This window comes from Dendrobates tinctorius, unplaced genomic scaffold, assembly GCF_039654945.1.
Source record: "Dendrobates tinctorius isolate UK_male_01 unplaced genomic scaffold, ASM3965494v1 ptg000060l, whole genome shotgun sequence".
NCBI lineage: Eukaryota > Metazoa > Chordata > Amphibia > Anura > Dendrobatidae > Dendrobates > Dendrobates tinctorius.
The window spans coordinates 23,302,453-23,328,609 of NW_027361728.1; the positions used below are offsets into that span (position 1 = coordinate 23,302,453).

At 46.5% G+C, this 26,157-nt stretch overlaps 1 protein-coding gene across 6 annotated transcripts in view; it reads left to right on the top strand.

Moving 5' to 3' along the window:
* The window catches only part of PEX5L (peroxisomal biogenesis factor 5 like), a 509,080-nt gene that overhangs the window by 366,979 nt on the left and 115,944 nt on the right, over positions 1 to 26,157 (top strand). For all 6 annotated transcript variants that reach the window (XM_073578778.1, XM_073578776.1, XM_073578777.1 and 3 more), the window contains 2 exons: positions 4,042 to 4,165; positions 4,531 to 4,630. In XM_073578778.1, the coding sequence (XP_073434879.1) occupies positions 4,042 to 4,165; positions 4,531 to 4,630 (224 nt within the window). The remainder of the gene's footprint in view (positions 1 to 4,041; positions 4,166 to 4,530; positions 4,631 to 26,157) is intronic.

The window sequence follows — 26,157 nt, forward strand, 5'->3', positions numbered from 1 at the left end:
ATGCTATATGTTATGGAGAATGTTAAGGTGTTTGTATCTGGCTCAGGAGCTGAGCCCACTCCAAATAGGACAGATGCTGGCTGTATTGTATAGGCTGGCTGTGGAGAGCACTAGAGCCAATTACTGCTGTAAACCTCTCAAACCTCTTAAATGCCGATGTCATTAATAGGCATTTAAGAGCTTCAAAGCTGGCCTGGACATTCGTTTGGGCACCCATTTTCCATCCCACAACATCATCATTGGTAGTTGATGGATTATGATTACAGCGATAAAAGTACGATGTATCAAAATATAAAATGAATTAGCAGTCAATTTTGACGTTGCAAAGAGATCTGTTGAAAATACAAAATTGCATTTCTTTTTGGTCACCATAGTGTGGCAAAAAAATGCATTAAGAAACAAAACATTTAATCTACCCTAAAATTTCCAAATTGCGATACAAAAACTCTCCACGCCCTCACTCAAAAGTTATGAGTCTTGGAAAATGTCATCACAAACCAAATTGTTGTTTTTTAAAAAAAAGTTTAGAATTTTTTTAAATCACTAAAATAATACAAAAAGTCATGTTTGGCATTGCCGTAATCATACTTACCCGGAAATGAACCTCAAGAAACAATGGTGGAATTACATTTTTTTCACCGTTTTACTTGAACCTTTTCCCAATTTTCCTTTTCTCTATATGGTAAAATGAAAGTCCATCATTCAGACTTCAACTTTTCCTACAAAACACAGACCTTCATACGTCTATATTGACAGAAATATAAAAAAGGTATGGCTCTCGGATGAAGGGGAGGGGAAATGAAAGTGCAAAAATGAGAACTGGAAACGTCTTTAAGGGGTAAAATAGTAAAAGTAGATGACAACCCTTGCACAATTTTCACAATTCTTAAGCATTATTTAGGGTCCGTGGTTTCACATGTCCTCATCTATAATAATAAATGCCCTAAGCAGCTTCCGGTTGTAACAACTTCCGTCCAGTTGTAACCGGTGATGTCACCACACACACGCACATGTTAACCCTCAACACACCACACCGCCTCAACACACACTCCTCTCACCTCCACTCACGTCCACTCACTCTTTCACTCCACATACGTTCCTTTCTCTCACTCCGTTTCTCATACTCACACCGTCATCGTCGCTGCCCCGACATCTTCCTCCGCCGCCGCGATCCTGGATCCAGACGTTCTCCAGGCCGCCGACATGTTCTTGCGGCGACGCCATCTTGGATTTCGTGAAATCCCGCGAGATTCAAGATGGCGTCGCCGCAAGAACATGTCGCTGGCGTGGACGACTCGGGATCCAAAAAGATGGCGTCGGCGAAATGTCGCGAGATTACGCCGACGCCATTTTGGATCCCGATGTCGTCCACGCCGGCAACATGTTCTTGCGGCGACGCCATTTTGGATCGGCGAAATCCCGCGATAGTCAAGATGGCGTCGCCGCAAGAACATGTCGCCGGCGAGGACGACGTCGGGATCCAAAATGGCGTCGGCAAAAACTCGCGAGATTTCGCCGACGCCATTTTGGATCCCGACGTCGTCCACGCCGGCGACATGTTCTTCCGGCGACGCTATCTTGACTATCGCGGGATTTCACGATACTCAAGATGGCGTCGCCGCAAGAACATGTCGCCGGCGTGGACAACGTCTGGATCCAGGATGGCGCCGGCGGAAGAAGATGTCGGGGATCGTGGAGCAGCGGCGATGACGGCGTGAGTATGAGAGACGGAGTGAGAGAAGGGGTCGTATGTGGAGTGAAAGAGTGAGTGGAGATGGTGAAAGGTGAGAGGAGTGTGTGTTGAGGAGTGTGTGTGTTGAGGGTTAACATGGCAAGAGGTGTGATGCTATCGCATCCTCCCGATGCGATAGCATCGGGCCATAATCTAGTAGAATACATAAGTGCCTCCTAGAAAGTCTTGATTCTAAAGAGTGGGAGCAGAGGATTACTGGTGGAGCAGAGGATCACATACTAAAATTTGCCTTTTATGAGAACTTCTATATTTATACTATGGTCTACTCAATGTCGTAGTGTTTTAGCAAGACTATAGTTGATGGCAACAGTGGTGGAAAAATATTAAGAATTGAGTCCTCAGTGGCTGATACCTTTTAATGGCTAACTGAAAAGATGGTAACACATTGTAAGCTTTCGAGACTACTCAGGTCTCTTCATCAGGCTAGACTAATACAAAATCTGAAGAATCACATATTTATGCACAACACTGCACAGAAATAACGCAATAGATAAGACAAGTGACGTGACTCAGAATCAGTGGCGGATTAAGTGGACTATGGGCCCGGGGCTGTTCATAAAACCTGGGCCCCTGTACCCCCCTTCCCACCTGAGCGCTGCGGTCCCCGTGCGGGAATTGACAGCCGTACGGACCGCAGCACTTGGTTTGCTGCGGGTCCATACGGAAAACCCGCCACCATTCCACCACGTGTGGACATGGCCTAAAAAGACGTTGCACATAAGCTGTAGGCCTACGGCCAATACGCACAAAATCGCCCAACGTGATCCTGGCCATAGGGGATCCACTTTAATGTCCCCACTTTAATTTGAAGTCCCCTTACTTCATCCATTGCAGTCCCCTATCACCCACTCACTTCATCTGCAGTGCCGCTTCATCATTTGCAGCCCCTTATCCCCCCTTCCATTTCATCATGTGCAGTCCCCTTCCCCCCAACTTCATGTGCAACCCCACTACCCCATCATCATGTGCAGTTAATTTTACCCCCACCATCATGTGTAGTCCCCCTTACCCCCAATTCATCATGTGCAGCCCCACTCACCCCCCCTTCATCATGTGCAGCCCCACTCACCCCCCTTCATCATATGCAGCCCCACTCACCCCCCCTTCATCATGTGCAGCCCCACTCACCCCCCTTCATCATGTGGAGCCCCACTCACCCCCCTTCATCATGTGAAGCCCCCACTCATCCCCCCTTCATCCTGTGAAGCCCCCACTCACCCCCTTCATCCTGTACAACCCCAGTCACCCCCCCTTCATCATATACAGGCCCCAGTCACCCCCCTTCATCATATACAGGCCCCAGTCACCCCCCCTTCATCATATACAGCCCCCAGTCACCCCCCCTTCATCATATACAGCCCCCAGTCACCCCCCCTTCATCATATACAGCCCCCAGTCACCCCCCCTTCATCATATACAGGCCCCAGTCACCCCTTCATCATATACAGGCCCCAGTCACCCCCCCTTCATATACAGCCCCCAGTCACCCCCCCTTCATCATATACAGGCCCCAGTCACCCCCCCTTCATCATATACAGCCCCCAGTCACCCCCCTTCATCATATACAGGCCCCAGTCACCCCCCTTCATCATATACAGGCCCCAGTCACCCCCCCCCCCTTCATCATATACAGGCCCCAGGAGCCGAGCCGAGCCGAGGGAGCAGCCAGGGAGGCTGGGGAGAGGCAGAGCATCCTCCTCCCAAATGGTGACGCCGACCGACGGTGAGTGTCAGAGTCAGACTGTCAGTGACCCACCTCCCTGCCGCCTCTTCTCTTCTCTCCGAGTCGTCCTCCTCACTGTGCTCTGCCAGTCGGCCGGCCGCCGCCTCCACGCTTCTCAGTCCTGACCGCCCACAGCACACAGAGAGAGGAGGAAGGAACTTCTGCTCTTGCCTGGGACTGCCCGCCCCCCTTCCAAGTTCCTACCCACTGGGCGGCGGCGGGCGGCTCACACAGTGAGCAGTGACATGACAGTCTCAGATCATATGCGATGCGATGCCGACCGACCGGATTGGCCCCTGCCTGGGCGGGTGGGCCCCCTAAAAACCTTGGGCCCGGGGCGACCGCCCCATTCGCCCCTATTAAGATCCGCCACTGCTCAGAATTGTCATGGGTGAGTGATAGACAGTTTTGGCCATAAATATTGGAACTGTGTTTTTATAATGCATAGACAGGCTTGTGTATAATACCACATCACTGTTTGTCCGATTTTGCTCTGAATCCTATCTAAAATAAAAGAAGCTGTTTTTATTTGTCTTTTGTGTGAAGATCTCTTCCTTCCTTTTAGTCCACATCCAGACACAGTTGGAGAAATGGGGTGATGGGCGTTTTCGAGGAGATAAAAGCAGTGACAGTCATCGGGTCCAGGAGAGAAAATTATCATCCAAGGGATCTTCTAAAGAGCACTTATGGTAATGATGGTGTCCTCTAATAGAAGAAAAAGCATATATTGAAGCTGTAAAATAATAGGGTGTACATACTATTGAAATGATTTATAGGCAATGTTTCTGTGACAGGGCGACCTTCTGTGACTATGTAAGAAATATTGTTTTTTTTGGTACAACGCAGTTAAAGAAAATAAATATCATGTTTCTCGTGGTCACTTGAAAGTATCCGGCATATAAGCTTTTTCTTTAGACTTTTCATTTTTTTTAAACTTTCTCAAAGAACTGAATATAAAAACGGAACCAAAAACTCTTATCAGAAACTGCTCGTGAGTTTCCAGCCTTAGGTCCTTACTATTAACATTATAATGTGTCCATGGCTCTTTTTCCAGGTCTACAGATGGCAGATCACAAGCTGATCCCACCAGAGACAGGAGTAATGTAGTGGAAACAGAACAAACATCTGACTTTGAAATAACACCTGCTGTAAAAGTAAGTATGACAGAAATAGTTTTTAATGTATAAGCTGCATCTGAAATCCTTTTCCTGGGCGATCCAAGCAATGAACTTATGTGGGATAACAATACTGCTTAATTATTTCGTCTAGCCTTTTACAGGGTTGTGTAAAAATACCCTGAAATAGAGACAGGCGCTTGTGCCCCAGTGCAATGGCCTCAGGATGCACCACTCCCTGCTTCTGTGAAGTTCATTATGAAAAGTTTCAAATAAATCCCTGCAAACATTCTGTATGTACAATGCGGAAGACATGTACAGGATGGGCCATGTATATGGATACACCTAAACAAAATGCGAATGGTTGGTGACATTAACTTCCTGTTTGTGGCACATTAGTATATGGGAGAATGAAAATTTTTCAAGATCGGGGGTTGGTGACCATGGTGGCCATTTTGAAGTCAGCCATTTTGAATCCAACTTTACTTTTTTCAATGGGAATAGGGTCATGTGACACATCAAACTTATTGAGAATTTCACAAGAAAAACAACGGTGTGCTTGGTTTTAACGTAACTTTATTCTTTCATTAGTTATTTACAAGTTTCTATTTGTTTACAGCCATTGACATGTCACAGAGGTTAACCCGTGAGGAGCAGATAGAAATTGTGTTGATGTCTGGTGAACGCAGTACCCGGGTCATTGCAGCAGATTTCAATGCAAGACACCCTACGCAAGAAAACTGTCACCATTCCCATTTTATTTAGGTGTATGCATATAAATGGCCCACCCAAAAAAGTTTGCCTCATCACTGAACAATGTTCTGTGTAAACTGAGGGTCTTTTTCTAATTTTTGTTTTGCCTATTCTGCAAATTCAGTGCGCCGATCTGGGTCATCCTCGTTGAGATGCTGCAGCAGCTGGATTTTGTAAGCGTGCCATTTGTGAGTAGCTAATATCCCCCAAAGGAATGTTCGACTAATGCCTTATTGGCGCGCTGAATTTGCAGAATGGGCAAAGCAAAAATTGAAACAGGACCCTCAGATTACACAGAACATTATATTCAGTGATGAGACAAACTTTTTGGGAGGGCCATTTATATGGATACGCCTAAATATAATGGGAATGGTGACAGTTTTCTTGCGTAGGGTGTCTTGCATTGAAATCTGCTGCAATGACCCGGGTACTGCGTTCACCAGACATCAACACAATTTCTATCTGGTCCTCACGTGTTAACCTCTGCGACATGTCAATGGCTGTAAACAAATAGAAACTTGTAAATAACTCATGAAAGAATAAAGTTACGTTAAAACCAAGCACACCATTGTTTTTCTTGTGAAATTCTCAATATGTTTGGTGTGTCAGATGACCCTCTTCCCATTGGAAAAAATAAAATTGGATCCAAAATGGCCAACTTCAAAATGGCCGCCATGGTCACCACCCATCTTGAAAAGTTTTACCCCCTCTGATATACTAATGTGCCACAAACAAGAAGTTGATATCACCGACCATTCCCATTTTATTTAGATGTATCCATATACATGGCCCACCCCTGTATTTGATACAGTGACAGTTTAGAAAGTTTTCCCACCTACAAAGAATGGAACGGTCTTTAATTTTTATCATAGGTACACTTCAACTGTGAGACACAGAATGTAAAAATAAAAATCAGAAAATCACATTGTATGATTTTTAAATAAATAAATTGCATTTTTAACCTCATTGTGCACTAGTCAAGCCAATTTTCTATGTCATGTTTTGAGCACGAACCAGGCTTTAATATTTGTAATGACTAGCACTACATAATGCCACTAGGTGTCAGGGAACATTTTATACCAGTGATGATTGTGCAATGTTATATGCGGGGTCTGTTAGCTTGGAGTTTACCATGGTGGTCCATGTTTTCAAAAACTGGTTTTAAAAGAGTGAATATGAGTGATGAGCACCAAAACTAAGTACAAGGCATATGCCTTACAAATTTTGGCTCATTTGGAAATAAAGTAGGTGTTAGCCCTGAGCAGGAGTAGTTACAGTGGGGAAAATAAGTATTTGATACACTGACGATTTTGCAAGTTATCCCACCTACAAAGAATGGAGAGGTGTCTAATTTATATTCTGGGTACACTTCAATTGTGAGAGACTGAATGTAAAAATAAAAATCAGAAACTCACATTCTATGAATTGTCAATAATTAAATTGCATTTTATTGCATGAAATAAGTATTTGATCACCTACCAACCAGCAAGAATTCTGTCTCTCTGAGACCTGTTAGTTTTTCTTTAAGAAGCCCTCCTACTCTGCACTCATTACCTGTATCAATTGCACCCATTTGAGCTCATTACTTGTATAAAAGACACCTGTCCACACACTAAATCACACTCCAACCTCTCCACCATGGCCAAGACCAAAGAGCTGTGTAAGGACACCAGGACAATAGGCAAGCAGCTTGATAAGAAGGCAACAACTGTTGGCGTAATTATTAGAAAATGCAAGAAACACAAAATGACTGTCAACCTTCCTCAGTCTGGGGTTCCATGCAGGATCTCGCCTTGTGGAGTAAGTATGATTCTGATAAAGGACAGGAATCAGCTCAGAACTATACGGGAGGACCTGATCAATGACCTGAAGTGTTAGGAGTCTGATTTCTCCCCTCGCTATGCAGGAATCAAGACCCTCACATTCTGCAGTCTCCTGCTCTTCGTTTACTGCAGAGGAGATTGCAGAGGAGATTGCTTTGCAGCAACTCTCTCCGGAGGCTAAGTCCTTCATTCCATCCTCTGAGCATGCTCCTGGGACGACCTCCCATTGGAGTTCAGGAGTCAGGTGCTCAGGTCCTGCTCCTGATTCCATTGGTCAGCTCAGAGTTCTGGAGTCTTCCGGAAGGTCCCGTTTTCTATAAAAAGTGCGCATGGCTGTTCCGCCGTGCGCTAGTATAGTCATACTTGCTGTGGTGTGTATGTTGATGGATGCATGTTCTGGTGAATGACTCATTTGAAACCCCATTCCTTTGATAATACGAATGTGTGAAGGATTGAGTTTAGCCAGTGCCAGCACTTGCGCCAGCGCGCTATTGCTCCACGGACACACCTGCTAGCGTCTAACATCGCGCTTGCGCTATTTGCGGTGTTACTCTGCGGTATTCTCTACGCCGCGCTGCGGTAGCAGCTTTCACGTGCGCTTGCAATTGCAATGCTAGGCACACGAGTATTACGGTAGGTATAGATGGAGTTAGTGCCGCCATCTAGGGCTTCTCCTGTGACCAATTACCACGTGTGTGTCGCTGGTCCCTGTGCCTTAAACAGGCTCAGCGACATTATATTTTCTCTTTTGTTTATAGTTGCTCTGTGAGTTCAACAGAGTTTGCTTGGTGCACCTGGGTGACATCTAACCCCGTGCACATTACCACCAGATTGCTCTGCCACCACCTAGCAGCGGTTTTAACAACTACCGCACAGTGGACCCCGAGCGGCAAACACACTTTATTTATATTTTTTATTTAGTGTGTTCCACCACTCATAACATGAAGAGAGCTGGGACCAAAGTCTCAGACATTAACAGTTAGCAACACACTACAGCGTCATGGATTAAAATGCTGCAGGGCTCGCTGTAATGAATGGAAGGGGAGGCAGAGATGGTGAAGTTCACATTCGTTTTTTATTTTTAAAGTGGAACCTCGGGACAACGGTTACGGGGGGCTCCGAAGGGGGCGTGACTAGTGAGCGCCGGGTACCCGTAGTAAAGCCCCTCAGACAGGACCAGAATGGAATACCCGGAGGACACAGGTGCTGTCTCTAGTTAGACCCCGGACACGTGGCAGCTGTCCCAGCGGGACCAAAAGGGATAACAGAAGTGACAACAGAGTCCATAGTGAGACGGGTCCTGGATCCGGGTAGATGGTGTGTAGCTAGTTCCAGTGACCTACTTTAGACGCAATCCTCGGACTCGGATGGCTGTTGGCGGAATGGGATGGCTTTCGCCCAGATGGTTGCAGATATAACCAGGATGATCAGGATACTGATATTCTGTGGAGACAGATAGCATTAGAGAATGTACAGAGACTGCAGACGTAGCACAGACAGGTTAGAAAAAGAACCGGATGAAGCAATGATTGATACTCGTTGCTCTGGCACTCTCGCTGTGGAGGAGAGGCCAGAAATAGCAGCCAGTGCGATGCCATTGGTTAATTGCCCATTTTGAAAAATGCACACTGTCCCTTTAAGAAGGCAGGAGAGCACGTGGGCGTGCCCTAATAGCTCTAGTTGCACATCTGCCGACAGGACGCCAGGAGGTGGGGGAAGGGGAGAGACCAGAATGCTGGGCAGCTGCATGAGACACAGAGGAAGCCGGCTGCTGCCTAAGGACAGCATGCGAGGCACGAGGTGAGTGCCCAGAACGGGAGGCAGCGGCAGACCTGGACGCAGCGCCAGGACGGGGACTAGGTGTAACAGTGGCGGACCTGGGCGCCGCGCCAGGACAGGGACCGGGTGTAGCACACGCAATGTCCCCCTGCTCACGCTAGAACATGTCCAGCCTGTTTGAAGTTCACCAATGACCATCTGTATGATCTAGAGGAGGCATGGGAGAAGGTCAGATGAGACCAAAATAGAACTTTCTGTTATCAACTCCACTCGTCATGTTTGGAGGAAGGATGAGTACAACCGAAAGAACACTTTCCCAACCGTGAAGCATGGTGGGGTAAACATCATACTTTAGGGGTGTTTTTGAAACTCATTGTTGTCCAGCCACAGCCTTGAAACCTGAAATATGTGGAAAAGATCTCTATGGGGGAGTGGGCCAAAATCCCTGCTGCAGTGTGTGCTAACTTGGTCAAGAACTACAGGAAACATCTGACCTCTGCAATTGCAAACAAAAGTTTCTGTGCCAAATATTAAATTCTGTTTTTCTATTGTATCAATACTTATGTCATGCAATAAAATGCAATTTAATCATTTAAAAATACAGTGTGATTTTTCTGGATTTTATTTTTAGATTCTGTCTCTCACAGTTGAAGTGTATCTACGATAAAAATTACAGACCTCTCCATTCTTTGTAGGTGGGAAAACTTACAAAATTGGCAGTGTATCAAATACCTATTTTCCCCCCAGAGTACATTCACTGCACAGGAGCATATATATACAGCTCTGACAAAAATTACGAGACCATTTTCAAATGTTCAGTTTGTCTGATTTTTCTCTTCATAGTTATATTTTTGTGTACAATGTAAATTGTTCTTTTAGTCTACAAACTTCTGACAACATGTCTCCAAATTTCCAAGCAATAATTTATTTTTCTTTTCTGAAAAGGAAAAATTGTCAAGATTTAAAAAAAAAAAAAACAGTGCTTTCAGACCTCAAATAATGCAAAGAAAACAAGTTGATAATCATTTAGAAGCAACAGTAATAATGTTTTAAATCAGGAAGAGTTCAGAAATCAATATTTTGTGGAATAGCCATGATTTTTAAAAACAGCTTTCATGCGTCTTGGCATGCTTTCCACCAGTCTTTCACACTGCTTCTGGCTCAAAAATTTAAGCAGCTCCTTTTTTGTTTGATGGCTTGTGACTATCCATCATCCTCTTGATTACATCCAGAGGTTTTCAATGGGGTTCAGGTCTGGAGAATGGGCTGCCCATGACAGGGTTTTGATGTGGTGGTCTCTTAATTTTTAACAGAGCTGTCTATACAATCTGCACACAATCCACATCTTTATCACCCCTGTATACTTATCATGCAAGTTTATATACACTCTTCAGTGGGTCATCCTGCACAATGTTCATTCCATACTGTGCGCGACTGTGTTCATACAACACACTGTGCACATCTACATACATACACTTTGCTTCTATATACACAATGCACACCTTACATTTCAGACTTTCCACATATCTATATATACATTAGGCACAATCTATGCCAGTATACAGGCGCTGTACACCTTCACACGTCCATACATTCCAGAAACTTTGTACACCAGTCTACGTATACGTCAGGCACACACTGCATATTAGCATACACACACTGTACACCTGCACACCAGTATATAGACACATCAGACATACACTGTATACCATTGTACACACACTTTACACCTGCACACATCCATATAGAGTCATCCCCTGAAGTGCAACTCTGATGTTCTTTTGGTGGGGTCCTTTCTTCCTAGCAACACTCCATGTAACTTTTCCGTCTTCCCACTCTCCTCCCTCTATCCCTTTAGGCTATGGAGTCTTCTTTATACAGATAAACTGAAGTTTTATTTTATTTAAACTGTGTATTTATTCATTTTTATCTCTCATGTAAAGTAATGATATATGACTCAATCCTTTTATATATTGCCTTAAAAAACCACGCTGTCTTTAGTTTGGGAACAAAGTAAATTTATTTACATTAATCTTACTGGGAAAATGTTGTTTGGTACTTATCTCGCTTCCCAGAATCAATTAATTGCAAGTTTCAAGGTCATTCTGTTCTCTGCACACCAGTATACATATAAATGAGACATAATCTGCATATCAGCACACACGCCATTCACCTGCATGCACTCCAGACACTCTGCACACCAGTATACATCCACACCAAATACTCTTCACACCTGTATACATCCACACCTCACATACTGTACACCAGTATACATCCACACCAGTCACACTCTGCACACCAGTATACATACACACCACACACTCTGCATAACAGTATTCATACACACCAGTAACACTCTGTACACTAGTAATAATAATAATAATAATAAATTTTATTTCTATCGCGCCGACATATTCCGCAGCACTTTACATTTCAGAGGGGACATGTACAGACGATAGACATTACAGCATAACAATAGTCACATAGATCATAACAGATACCAAGAGGAATGAGGGCCCTGCTCGCAAGCTTACAATCTATGAGGAAAGAGGTAGACACGAAAGGTGGGTGGTAACAGTTGCCCTGATTGTACGGACCAGCCATAATGTTAAGTGCGTAACAGTAGAGACACAGAGGGCTAATGGATGCATAAAGCATGTGGAAACATGATGCGGGGAACCTGGTTATGGTAAAACTTTTGGCTGTGCCACACAGGGATAGATTAGGTTAATGTGTTGAGGCGGTAGGCCAGTCTGAAAAAAAGCGTTTTCAGGGCACACTTAAAATTGTGGGGATTGGGGACTAACCATATTGACCTGGGAAGTGCATTCCAAAGAATTGATGCAGCAGGTGTAATGTCTTGGAGACGGGAGTGGGAGGTTCTGATTATTGAAGATGCTAACCTCAGGTCATCAGCAGAACGGAGGGCGTGGGTAGGGTGGTATACTGAAACAAGGGAGGAGATGTAGGGTGGTGCTGAGCCATGGAGAGCTTTGTGGGTGAGGGTAATAAGTTTATACTGAATTCTGGAATGGATGAGTAACCAGTGTACTTACTGGCACAAGGTAGAGGCATTGGTGTAACGATTGGTGAGGAATATGATCCTGGCTGCAGCATTCAAGACAGATTGGAGGGGGGAGAGTTTGGTAAGAGGGAGACCGATTAGAAGAGAGTTACAATAGTCGAGATGAAATACAACAAGAAAACACAAATGATAAATTTGCAAAAATACTCTGCAGTAAAAAATATGGCAGTAATCAGCAAGTGCTGGATAACAAATACAGGGTATTTAGTCGATATGTTTTTTGCAAAAAATATATGCCAAGCTGCTCCACCACATCATGGTAACCCATCACGGAGCAGTCCCTATCTAATGTATTTAAAACCTGAACATGTGAACAGTGTCTAAATGAACAGGATACAGACAGGCACCTCCTAGTATATGGGCTTGTGGTTTATGGCAGCTCATTTATGTGCATGTCACACAAGAGAGGGGTGGGGTCTCCCAAACTATTCTGAGCAAGGAAAAAACAGATTAAAAACATATGTGACATGCACAAAATGTGAACAAGTCGGTCAGACAGTGCTCACGCCACCCAATGGCTGAAAAACAACAAGAAAACACAAAATGACAAATTTGCAAAAATACTCTGCAGTAAAAAATATGGCAGTAATCAGCAGAGTATTTTTGCAAATTTGTCATTTTGTGTTTTCTTGTTGTATTTCAGCCATTGGATGTTTTTAATAGTCGAGATGAGAATGAATAAAAGAAACAGTAAGAGTTTTTGCGGAGTCAAACATAAGAAAAGGTCGAATTCTAGAAATGTTTTTGAGGTGCAGATAACAAGAGCGAGCCAGTGATCGGATGGGGGGGCAAAGGAAAGCTCGGAGTCAAGTATGACCCCAAGACAGCGGGCATGTTGTTGGAGAGTAATAGTGGAACCCCACACAGAAATGGCAATGTCGGGTACAGGTACATTAGTAGCGGCCGGGAGGAAACACAAGGAGTTCAGTCTTTGACAGGTTCAGTTTCAGACATAGTGAGGACATGATGCTAGGCACAGCGTTTAGACAATCGCTGGTGTTTTCTAGAAAGGCTGGTGTGATGTCAGGAGAAGAAGCGTATAATTGGGTGTCATCAGCATAGAGATGGTACTGTAAACTAAATCTACTGATTGTTTGACCAGTAGGGACAGTGTACAAAGAGAAGAGGAGGGGGCCTAAGACTGATCCTTGAGGAACCCCAACAGTAAGGGGAAGATGAGAGGAGGAGGAACCAGCAAAAGATACAGTAACGGAGCGGTCAGAGAGATAGGAGGAGAACCAGGAGAGAACGGTGTCCTTGAGGACAATGGAACAGAGCATAGTGAGGAGCTGATGATCCACAGTGTTGAATGCTGCAGAGAGATCCATGAGAATTAGCATGGAGTAATGAGCATTTGATTTACAGTTGTGGCCAAAAGTATTGACACCCCTGCAATTTTGTCAGATAATACTCAGTTTCTTCCTGAAACCCCCCACACATTAACCCCCATCCCCACTCATTAACCCCCATCCCCACTCATTAACCCCCCCACACACATTAACCCCCACACATTAACCCCCATCCCCACTCATTAACCCCCAAACCCACTCATTAACCCCCCACACATTAACCCCTATCCCCACTCATTAACCCCCCACACACATTAACCCCCATCCCCACTCATTAACCCCCCACACACATTAACCCCCCACACATTAACCCCTCACAAATTAACCCCCATCCCCTCATTAACCCCCATCCCCTCATTAACCCCCCCACATTAAGCCCCATCCTCACTCATTAACCCCCATCCCCACTCATTAACCCCCCACACATTAACCCCCCACACACATTAACCCCCATCCCCACTCATTAACCCCCCCACTCATTAACCCCCTTCCCCACATAACACCCCTCATCTTCGGTGTCTTCAGCTCCACAGTGGAGCACTTACCACCAGCGTTCGCTCTGGGCGCCGGGGAGTGACGTCAGCAGCGTGATCACATGACCTGATCACGCTGCTGATGTCACTCTGGCCCAGCGGGCAGAGCTTCAATTGTACTGGCGTCTGTATAGACGCCAGTACAATTGTTCCCTGGGAGCCGGCACACGCACCTTCTCTGCGCCAGCTGTCAGCTTGACAGCTGACACAGAGAACCGCCGACTCTCAGGCCAGGGGGCGGCAGAACGCAGCTGCCAGGGAAGACACTGCGGACCGCTGCATTAGGCGGCCTGACTGCACCCCCTGCCGGCTGCGCCCGGGGCAATTGCCCCGGCTGCCCCCCCTAGATACGCCCCTGCTCACCAGACACTCTGCACACCAGTATACATCCACACCAGTCACACTCTGCACACCAGTATACATCCACACCAGTCACACTCTGCACACCAGTATACATCCACACCAGACACTCTGCACACCAGTATACTTCCACACAAGTCACACTCTGCACACCAGTATACATACACACCAGACACTGTGTACACCAGTATACATACACTCCAGACACTGTGTACACCAGTATACATACACTCTAGACATTCGGCACTCCAGTATACATCCACACCAGACACTCTGCACACCAGTATACACACCAGTAACACTCTGTACACCAGTATGCATACTGTACACTCCAGACAGTTTGCACACCAGTATACATCCACATCAGACACTCTGTACACCAGTATACATCCACACCAGACACTCTGCACACCAGTATACATCCACACCAGTAACACTCTGTACACCAGTATACATCCACCCCAGACACTCTGCACACCAGTATACACACCAGTAACACTCTGTACACCAGTATGCATACACTCCAGACAGTTTGCACACCAGTATATATCCACACCAGACACTTTGCACACCAAAATACAGCCACACCAGACACTCTGCACACCAGTATACATCCACACCAGACGCTCTGCACACCAATATACATCCACACCAGTCACACTCTCCACACCAGTTTGCACACACCAGTAACACTTTGTACACCAGTTTGCACCCACAGCCAACTCTTTTAGTTAAGCGGAGGCAAATGATCCAGATCACCGAAATATGCCAAGCTTCCCATCACTAACAATGACACATCTGCCCTACTCTCTGCTGGCAGGGCAACGCTCTCTGCGATAAGGGAAAGCACCTGGTTGTGTAAAGAGGTTGCCCTGCACAAGTTGCAACCTGTGATACTGTAGGTTGTGTTCTAGAACCAATGAGCACTTTCCTTTGGTGCAGGGTTGGTGCGCACCATATCAGAATCTTCTTTGTGCAACCAGTTGCACCTACTGTATATCATATTGATGACTTATCTTTTCTAGAGGTCATCAATATGTTATCACCAAACAGCTCCTTTAAGGAATTCCTTGGGCACAGAGACAATTTGTGATGGTCACGTGTGACTGGACTCACCGCCTCCAGCAGGGCGAATTTCTATGACACACGTGACCCTGGATACACCGCCTCCAGCAGGGCAAATTTAAACAAAGTAACGTGCAGCCGGATACACCGCCTACAGCAGGCGAATTTCAATATTACACGTGTATCTGGATACACCGCCTCCAATAGGGCGTATTTACAGAATTAAGGGGAACACCAGGGAAACCGATACAATGGAGGGCCCTGCGATAGGGAACGGGGACGTGGAAACCTCCTGCACTCCCCTGAGTCAGTGTTTCTACACTCCTGACAGTCCCTATGCAGGTTCCGCACCTGGCGCTGAGCAGGATACCTAAAAACCCTAGCTTGCCCTGCACCTATCCCTTTCTAGTGAAATGGACGGTGCAGAAAATAATCCCACCACTGCACTGAACCACACAAAAGGAAAGTTACAAACAGGGGTAACACCACTTAGCTTTGCTCTGTTGCTATTGCTCCCAGCAACAGAGTCCAGCACCTCAGTACAGCTTTCCTCCTGAATAGCTGCTACTTCACCAAGCTTTGTCAGAGCTGCAAGGAACTCCACCCTGTAGCTCCTTCCCCACCAGGACTCTGAATAAGCTGCAAGGAACTCCTCTCTAGCTCCTTCCTTCACCAAGGATGGTTGGAAATGACCAATATCACCAACAATGAGTGAACACACCTGACACTCCTTTATAGGAAAGCCAGAGCAAAACACCTGCTAGTGATTCCCGTGTAATACCGCTAACCACCACCTGGGGCAAACTAGAGCAAAAGACACCACTGTGTAATGACCCTAATGGCCACCGGGGGCAAAACTAACTTTAAGCAACCAGCTTAAAGGAAAAAAAAGGTTACAAGTGCTTTTATCTGTCACAATCCAGCATAGATCGTGACAGTACCCTCCCTTAATGAGGGGCCTCTGGACCCTCAAGACCGCTCCTCATCAGGGAACCACCTACAGAGGGGATGCCCAGATCCAGAGTTCACCCCAGACAGTACCTGAACTTCAGGTTTATGACAAACGAGTACCGCTGGTATTGGCAATGTATGTTCTGGAGGCACCACACATCTCCAAAGCGCCGACCTGGGGAACGAGTTGTGTATGCGCATGTTTGGGGGTAACTTGAGCTGACAAGACTCCGCAACACACTTCCACTGGATGTTTTTTGGTGGCTACCCATACATGCTTGCTCACACACAGGTCCGGGCCTGAATGTTTAGTGCCACACATTCGTTTGTCACAATTCGGTGAACTCTTTCTGGGATTGACAACAGAGACGTCCCCCTGTGTCACCACACTCACACCCCTGCAATTCACCAAGGGGTACACCACCCTCCAACCCCTTCCACCATGAGGTCTACGTCTCCCAGGGTTGGCTAATGGCGAGGGTTGAGACTTGCCCCTACTCTCCTGCAGCACATCTGCTGCTCTCACTGGAGAGGAAGGGGAATGTTGAAGAGAGACGGCAGAGACAGTAGTCCTTAGGCAGCAGCCCTCACACGACTGCCCCCAGCTGACCACTTCCCTCGCCCGCCAATCTATTACCGGGTTGTGTTTTTTCAGCCAAGGGAGGCCTAAAACGATAGGTACTGGCATTCCCTCCAAGACATAGCACGACAAGGACTCCTCAGATGTCCTATATGTAGGTGGATATTTTCTACGACTTGGGTCTAGCTCCCCTGGCTCAGTGGAACAGAGTTTATGGCCTTGACAGTTATAGGTTGGGCTAGCATCCTACACCTCAGGCCATGAGTCTGGACAAAGCGAGCATCCACAAGATTCCTGCTCCGCTGTCCACAAGCACCGGTATCACCTCCTGTACCCCGTCAGCCAACACCTCCGCTGACATAGTTCCTTGGGAGGGCAAAATGGAGGAAATATACACTCCCTGGTTGCCTCCCTCCAAGCGACCAGGGGGATGCGGCTTCTGAGATGGCACAGATAATTTGGCACGCGTTGGGTAAGCCTTCAGGACATGGCCAGTCTGCCCACAGTAAAAACATGCCGACACCACTCCCCGAACCGTAGGCAGCTCCGTACACAAACTAGCTCCTCCTACTTGCATGGGTTCGTCTGGAGACTTGGCACATACTGGGCAGGCTTCCATGAAATGGCCTGGCTTCCCATAGGAAAAGCATACCCCCCACCACGGCGAGCCGCAGACACCCCCTTTTTTGTACCAACAACACCGGGCTGTCTGGGTTCCTCCTTCCGCACTGGTGTGTCCTCCTCCCTAGCGAGGACAACAGGAGGCACATTTTGTGTATGTCTCTCCCTATGGCGTCTATCCACCCAGATGGCAAGGGACATGGCGGCCTCCAGTGACCTGGGGGCGGCGTACTGCACCAGAGTATCCTGCAACTTTGGAGACAGACCCTGCACAAATTGACTCCTAAGTGCAGGGTCATTCCACTGAGTGTCAGTGGCCTACCTCCTAAACTCTGAGCAGTACTCCTCTGCAACCCGGGCTTAAACCTACAAAGTCGGGATTCCGCCAGGGAGACGCCATCAGAATCCCCATACATCAGCGCCAAAACCGCAAAAAACTCGTCCACGGACTCTAAAGATGGTGAATCATCCGGTAGGGAGAAGCCCCAGGATTGGGGATCCCCCTTAAGAAGGGACATAATGATTCCTACCCGTTGCTCTTCACTCCCTGATGAACGAGGGCGCAGCCTGAAATATAATTTGCAGGCTTGCTGAAATACCAAGAATACTTCTCTCCCTCCGGAAAACCTGTCAGGGAGGGATATCCTGGGTTCTGGCTGAGCCTGTGCCTGAACCAAACCTCCAAAGCCCACCAACAGCTGCAGCTGCTGCACCAACTCACCGCGCAGCCCCCTAATCTCATCAGTAAAGATCTGCAGCATTTGGGCAAAGGTCTGCCTTGGGTCCATGGCTCAGCAGAACAAATGTATGGTTGGTGATAATGTGATGGTCACGTGTTACTGGACACACCGCCTCCAGCAGGGCGAATTTCTATGACACACGTGACCCTGGATACACCGCCTCCAGCAGGGCGAATTTAAACAAAGTAACGTGCAGCCGGATACACCGCCTACAGCAGGCGAATTTCAATATTACACGTGTATCTGGATACACCGCCTCCAGCAGGGTGAATATACAGAATTAAGGGGAACACCAGGGAAACCGATACAATGGAGGGCCCTGCGATATGGAATGGGGACGTGGAGACCTCCTGCACTCCCCTGAGTCTGTGTCTCTACACTTCTGACAGTCCCTATACAGGTTCCGCACCTGGCCCCGAGCAGGATACCTAAAAACCCTAGCTTGCCCTGCACCTATCCCTTTCTAGTGAAATGGACGGTGCAGAAAATAATCCCACCACTGCACTGAAACACACAAAAGGAAAGTTACAAACAGGGGTAACACCACTTAGCTTTGCTCTGTTGCTATTGCTCCCAGCAACAGATTCCAGCACCTCAGTACAGCTTTCCTCTTGAATAGCTGCTACTTCACCAAGCTTTGTCAGAGCTGCAAGGAACTCCACCCTGTAGCTCCTTCCCCACCAGGACTCTGAATAAGCTGCAAGGAACTCCTCTCTAGCTCCTTCCTTCCCCAAGGATGGTTAGAAATGACCAATATCACCAACAATGAGTGAACACACCTGACACTACTTTATAGGAAAGCCAGAGCAAAATACCTGCTAGTGATTCCCGTGTAATACCGCTAACCACCACCGGGGGCAAACTTGAACAAAAAACACCACTGTGTAATGACCCTAATGGCCACCGGGGGCAAAACTAACTTTAAGCAACCAGCTTAAAGGAAAAAAAAGGTTACAAGTGCTTTTATCTGTCACAATCCAGCATAGATCGTGACACAATTTAGGTTACTCATTGCTTTCCATAATTTTATTGGTGCTCCATAACAAGTCTCCTGCCTGTTCGGGAGAAGTATGTCTTTCATTAGAAAACTAGCTGAAGAGCCCGGCGCTGCCCGGGCATAGTAACTAACTGTGGTTAGTTATAACAAATTATAATTATCCTCCATCCCATAGTCCCGTGCCCATATACCCATCATACATATCCACCATCCCATAGGCCCGTGCCCATATACCCATCATGCATATCCTCCATCCCATAGTCAAGTGCCCATATACCCATCACACATCCTCCATCCCATGGTCCCATGCCCATATACCCATCATACATATTCTCCATCCCATAGTCCCATGCCCATATACCCATCATACATATTCGCCATCCCATAGTCGAGTACCCATATACTCATCACACATCCTTCATCTCATAGTCCCATGCCCATATACCCGTCATACATATTCTCCATCCCATAGTCCAATGCCCATATACCCATCACACATCCTTCATCCCATAGTCAACCATTATGACATCATAATGAGGCGGGGCTTGCAAGCTATGATGACATCAACGTCGCCATGGCAACCATTATGACATCATAATGAGGGGCGGGGCTTGATACACACTTTTTCCCCATTATGTAGATAGGGGTAAAATTGGTGAATTGGAACGCGTGGGGTTAAAATTTCGCCTCACAACATAGCTTAGGACACTCTCGGGGTGCAGACGTGTGACTGTGCCAAATTTTGTAGCTGTAGCTGCGACGGTGCGGATGCCAATCCCGTACATACATACACACATTTGAGCTTTATATATTAGACTAGATGAAGAGCCCGGCGCTGCCCGGGCATAGTAACTAACTACGGTTAGTTATAACAAATTATAATGATTATATCTATCTATATAAAGCTGAGTGTAGAGCCCCACCCACTCCGCATAGCCACATTCATTGTATATAATATCCCACATCATCCCGTCAGCCAGAGCTACCGGACTACTACCCATAATATCTCATATCATCCCGTCAGTCAGAGCCACCGGACAACTACCACTAATATCCCACATCATCCCATCACAGCCGCCGGGCTACTAACCCTAACATCCCACATCATCCCGTCAGCCAGAGCCACCGGACTACTACCCCTAATATTCCACATCATCCCATCAGCCAGAGCCACCGGAATACTACCCCTAATATCCCATATCTTAACTTCCATACTGGGGATCCCTTTAAGAGAGGCCTGGGGTCAAAACCAAAGCGCTGGAAAGATAGACTGAGCAAAGACGGGGCACAAGCTAACTAGGTAGAAAAGGACAGGAAGGCTGCTGTCTGCCATCCATCAAAAACCCTATGAAAGTAAGAGCCAACAGACTGACAGTGAAAAAGGCCCTGAAGACGCTAGGCTTCAAAAAAGCTATGTCAGTACTCAGGAATATTCTGAAGACAGAGCAACAGGCAAAAGGAGATTCAGCTCACCCCAGCAGGGAATGGCAGAATCCAGAAAAGCAAGGAAAACAAAAACAAATGCTAACAGGCAAAGCAAAAAACTTAGCTTTAGAGGAGCAGGAATCAGACTGGTGTCCTAGAAGTCCACAGAGAAATCACCTGCAGGGCAGAAGGGCGTCGGCAGCCTTATATCCAGTCCGTGACTCCACTCAGCCAGTCATCCTCATTAGGCTCAGGTGCCTGATAATCAGGCTCATTACCTTCCTTTACCAGAATAGTGAGTTCACCAGACCTCAGTGACGAAGGGGAAAATGAACTCACAACAGTAGGGGTCACCGAACCCTCAACCACGCCACCAGGGCGATCAGGGTGAGCCCGATGAAAGGCACGCAACAATCTTTTGGCATGAATATCAGAGGCAGAGACCCAGGAATTATACTCCTGACCATAACCCTTCCACTTAACCAAATACTGGAGTCTCCGTCTAGCCAAACGGGAATCCAGTATTTTCTCTACCTCATATTCCATGTTACCTTCAACCAATACAGGGTCTGGAGGTGCCACCCCAGGAACAACTGGTTCAACAAACCTCTTCAACAAGGACTTATGGAACACATTATGGATTTTAAATGTGACAGGAAGAGCCAAATGAAAAGAGACCGGATTAATAATCTCCAAAATCTTGTAAGGTCCAATAAATCTAGGCTTAAACTTAGGAGAAGCCACCTTCATAGCAATATTTTTTGATGATAACCACACCATATCACCAATCTTAAACTGGGGACCAATGGTCCTATGTCGATTGGAAAACCGCTGGGCCTTTTCCTGGGAGAGAGATAACTTATCCACCACTTGGTCCCAGATCTGATGCATTCTCTCCACCACAGTGTCAACACCTGGGCAGGCAGAAGGCTCCACCTGCCCTGAAGAAAATCGAGGATGAAACCCAAAGTTACAAAAAAAAGGTGACATCAAAGTGGCAGAACTAGCTCTATTATTTAAAGCAAATTCGGCCAAGGGCAAAAATGAAACCCAATCATCCTGATCAGCGGAAATAAAACATCTCAAATACGACTCCAAGGTCTGGTTTGTTCTCTCTGTCTGCCCATTGGTCTGAGGGTGAAAAGCAGAGGAGAAGGACAACTGAATTCCCAGCTTGGAACAGAAAGTCCTCCAAAATCTAGACACAAACTGAACTCCTCTGTCAGATACAATGTTCTCAGGAATCCCGTGTAAGCGAACCATCTGTTGCAAAAACAGGGGCACCAACTCAGAGGAAGATGGCAACTTAGGGAGTGGTACAAGATGAACCATCTTAGAGAACCTATCACAAATCACCCAAATAACAGTCATTCTTTGAGAGACCGGCATATCAGAGATGAAATCCATTGAAATATGGGTCCATGGCCTCCTGGGGACCGGCAAAGGCATCAACAACCCACTAGAGCGAGAACAAGATTTAGACCGGGAGCAAGTCCCACAGGACTGCACAAAATTCCTGACATCATGAGACAAGGTGGGCCACCAAAAAGAGCGACTCACCAGATCTCTAGTACCAAAAATACCTGGATGACCAGCCAATGTAGAGCAATGAACTTCAGACATCACTCTCTTCTTCCACTGGTCAGGAACATACCACTTTCCACTGGGACAACGCTCAGGTTTGTCCTCCTGGAACTCTTGCAGAGCAAGTCTCAAATCGGGCGAGATGGCAGAAAGAACTACCCCTTCGCCTAAGATGGTAGCAGGCTTGGTCACCACAGGAGAATCAGCAAAGAAACTCCTAGAGAGGGCGTCTGCCTTGACATTCTTAGTTCCAGGAAGAAAAAAGACCACAAAATCAAAACGTGTAAAAAACAAGGCCCACCTAGCCTGTCTAGGGTTCAAGCGTTTAGCCGACTATAGGTAAATCAAATTCTTGTGGTCAGTGAGGACCACAACTTGATGTTTAGCTCCCTCCAACCAATGTCTCCACTCCTCAAATGCCCATTTCATGGCCAACAGTTCCCGATTCCCCACATCATAGTTACGTTCAGATGGAGAGAACTTTCGGGAAAAGAAAGCACAGGGATTCATTTTAGATGTTACAAGATCCTTTTGGGACAAAACAGCTCCTGCACCAATCTCAGAAGCATCCACCTCTACCTGGAACGGGAGTGAGACATCAGGTTGCCGCAAAACCGGGGCGGAGGTAAATCTTCGCTTCAGCTCCTGAAAGGAAGCAACAGCCTCCAGAGACCAATTCAACACATCAGCACCCTTCTTAGTCAGATCAGTCAATGGCTTGGCAATACTAGAAAATTTTGCTATAAATTTCCGATAAAAATTAGCAAAACCCAAAAACTTCTGGAGGGCCTTCAAAGAAGTGGGCTGAACCCAATCATAAATGGCCTGCACCTTGGCCGGGTCCATTTCAATAGTTGACGGAGACAAAATAAATCCCAAAAATGAAATCCTCTGTACTCCAAAAAGGCATTTCGATCCTTTGACATACAGGGAATTCTCCCTCAAGATCCGGAACACAGTCCGAATATGTTCCACATGAGAATCCCAATCCTTGGAGAAGATCAAAATATCATCCAGATAGATAATCAAAAATTTATCGACAAAGTCTCGGAAAATATCGTTCATGAAGCACTGGAAGACAGAAGGGGCATTAGTGAGCCCAAAAGGCATCACCAGGTACTCAAAATGTCCCTCAGGAGTATTAAACGCCGTCTTCCATTCATCCCCCTGCTTGATGCGGATAAGATTATACGCCCCCCTGAGGTCAAGCTTGGTAAACCAGCAAGCACCTCTAACTCTAGAGAATAGATCCGAAATCAGGGGTAACGGATACTGATATTTAATAGTAATTTTATTGAGGGCACGATAATCAATACAAGGCCTTAAAGAACCATCCTTTTTGGCCACAAAAAAAAACCCAGCACCTAAGGGTGAAGAGGATGGTCTAATATGACCCTTCTCCAACACCTCCTTAATATAGGACCGCATAGCCTCGTGCTCGGGTACAGATAAATTGAAGAGCCGACCCTTGTGAAATTTACACCCCGGGCTTAGTTCAATTGCACAGTCATAACTCCTATGAGGAGGCAAGGACGCAGACTCATTCTCACTAAATACATCATAAAAGTCCGCCAAATAGTCAGGAACATCATGCGACTGAGGAGAGGTGGAAAAAAGGCACACCGACAACCCCAACTCACCACAGACACAGATTTCCAATCCAAAACTGGATTATGAATTTGCAACCAGGGAAACCCCAGAACAACGGCATCATGCAGACCATGCAACACCAAAAACCTGCAATTTTCTTGATGGTCTGGGGCGACCCGCATGACCACCTGGGTCCAAAACTGAGGTCTATTTTTAGCCAAAGGAGTAGCATCAATCCCCCTCAAAGGGATAGGCGTCTGCAGAGGTGTCATCGGAAATCCACAACGTTTAGCAAAATACAAATCCATTAGGTTTAGTGCTGCTCCCGAATCCACAAAAGCCTTGGCGGAAAATGTGGACAGGGAGCAGATCAGAGTAATTGCCAGAAGAAACTTAGGTTGAACCCCACCAACAGAAAACGTGTGTGCAAAGCGTTTCTCTCGTTTAGGACAAACAGAAATAATATGCGAGGCATCTCCACAGAAAAAACACAGCTTATTACGCCTTCTGAACTCCTGACGTTGCGCCTTAGACAAAACTCTATCACATTGCATAGGTTCAGACGTCTGTTCAACCGGTGGCAACACCTCTCGTGCAATCCTGCGTTCACGTAAACGCCGATCAACCTGAATGGCTAATGACATAGAATCGTCCAGACCAGAGGGAACAGGAAATCCCACCATAGTATCTTTTACAGCTTCTGACAAACCCTTCCGAAAGAGAGCAGCCAAGGCATTATCATTCCAGGTAGTAAGGACAGCCCACTTTCGGAACTTTTGACAGTACAACTCTGCAGAGACTCTCGACCCTGGTTCAATGCCAACAGGGTCTTTTCAGCCTGATCAATAGCATTAGGTTCGTCATACAACAACCCCAAAGCTTGAAAGAATGCGTTCACATTAGTCAGAATAGGATCATCTGGTTTCAAAGAAAACGCCCAATCCTGGGGATCGCCACGCAGCAAAGAGATGACAATTTTAACCTGCTGCGTGGAGCTCCCTGACGAGTTAGGCTTCAAGGCAAAAAATAATTTACAATTATTTTTGAAACTCAAAAATTTAGATCGATCCCCAAAAAATACATCAGGTGTAGGGATCTTTGGTTCAACAGCATGCGAATGAGCAAGGTAGGCGGAAATTCCCCGCACTTCCGCAGCGAGCTGCTCCACACGATCAGACAATTGCTTTATCTCCATTGAGAGAAAAAAAATTCCCCCTACGGCCTCAGAGATATAGAGGAAAGAATATACACACACTTATTTTTTTTTTTTTTTAAGCACAATTCTTTCCTGCTATTGAGTACCCTAGGATCTGCGGTAGGGTGGGTGATTCTGTTATGATTGAGTCACCATAGGAGGCAAAAACAGAAATGCTAGCTAAGTCCAGAAAACCAGAGAAGTTGGCAGCTATCGGATTGCAGACCCCTGAACCTATCAACACAACTAGCAGTAGCCGTGGGGGGTTCCTACGATGCCCTAGACCCCTCGTTCACAGCCGGAGAATTAAATAGGCCTAAAGAAAGAAAGGGGAAATCTAAACTGCCCCAGAGCAGACCCCAAAGCAATAGGCAGCCCCCAACATATAATGACGGTGAAGCAAGATGAAAACACTAACACAGACAGAAAGATAGACTGAGCAAAGACGGGGCACAAGCTAACTAGATAGAAAAGGACAGGAAGGCTGCTGTCTGCCATCCATCAAAAACCCTATGAAAGTAAGAGCCAACAGACTGACAGTGAAAAAGGCCCTGAAGACGCTAGGCTTCAAAAAAGCTATGTCAGTACTCAGGAATATTCTGAAGACAGAGCAACAGGCAAAAGGAGATTCAGCTCACCCCAGCAGGGAATGGCAGAATCCAGAAAAGCAAGGAAAACAAAAACAAATGCTAACAGGCAAAGCAAAAAACTTAGCTTTAGAGGAGCAGGAATCAGACTGGTGTCCTAGAAGTCCACAGAGAAATCACCCGCAGGGCAGAAGGGCGTCGGCAGCCTTATATCCAGTCCGTGACTCCACTCAGCCAGTCATCCTCATTAGGCTCAGGTGCCTGATAATCAGGCTCATTACCTTCCTTTACCAGAATAGGGAGTTCACCAGACCTCAGTGACGAAGGGGAAAATGAACTCACAACACCAATGATCCCTTTAGGAGGGAAGATGTGCCTATAGGATGGAGGATGTGTGATGTGTATATGGGCACGGAAGGGGGGATTCATTTCTGTCATGTGCTCTCTGCTCCTTTTTAGGGGGCAGACAATGGCTGGGAGCTTATGTTCCCAGGGATGCTAGATTTCTCCCACCATGTCAGTGTCTGCTGAGGTGTTGTCAAGTGGGAA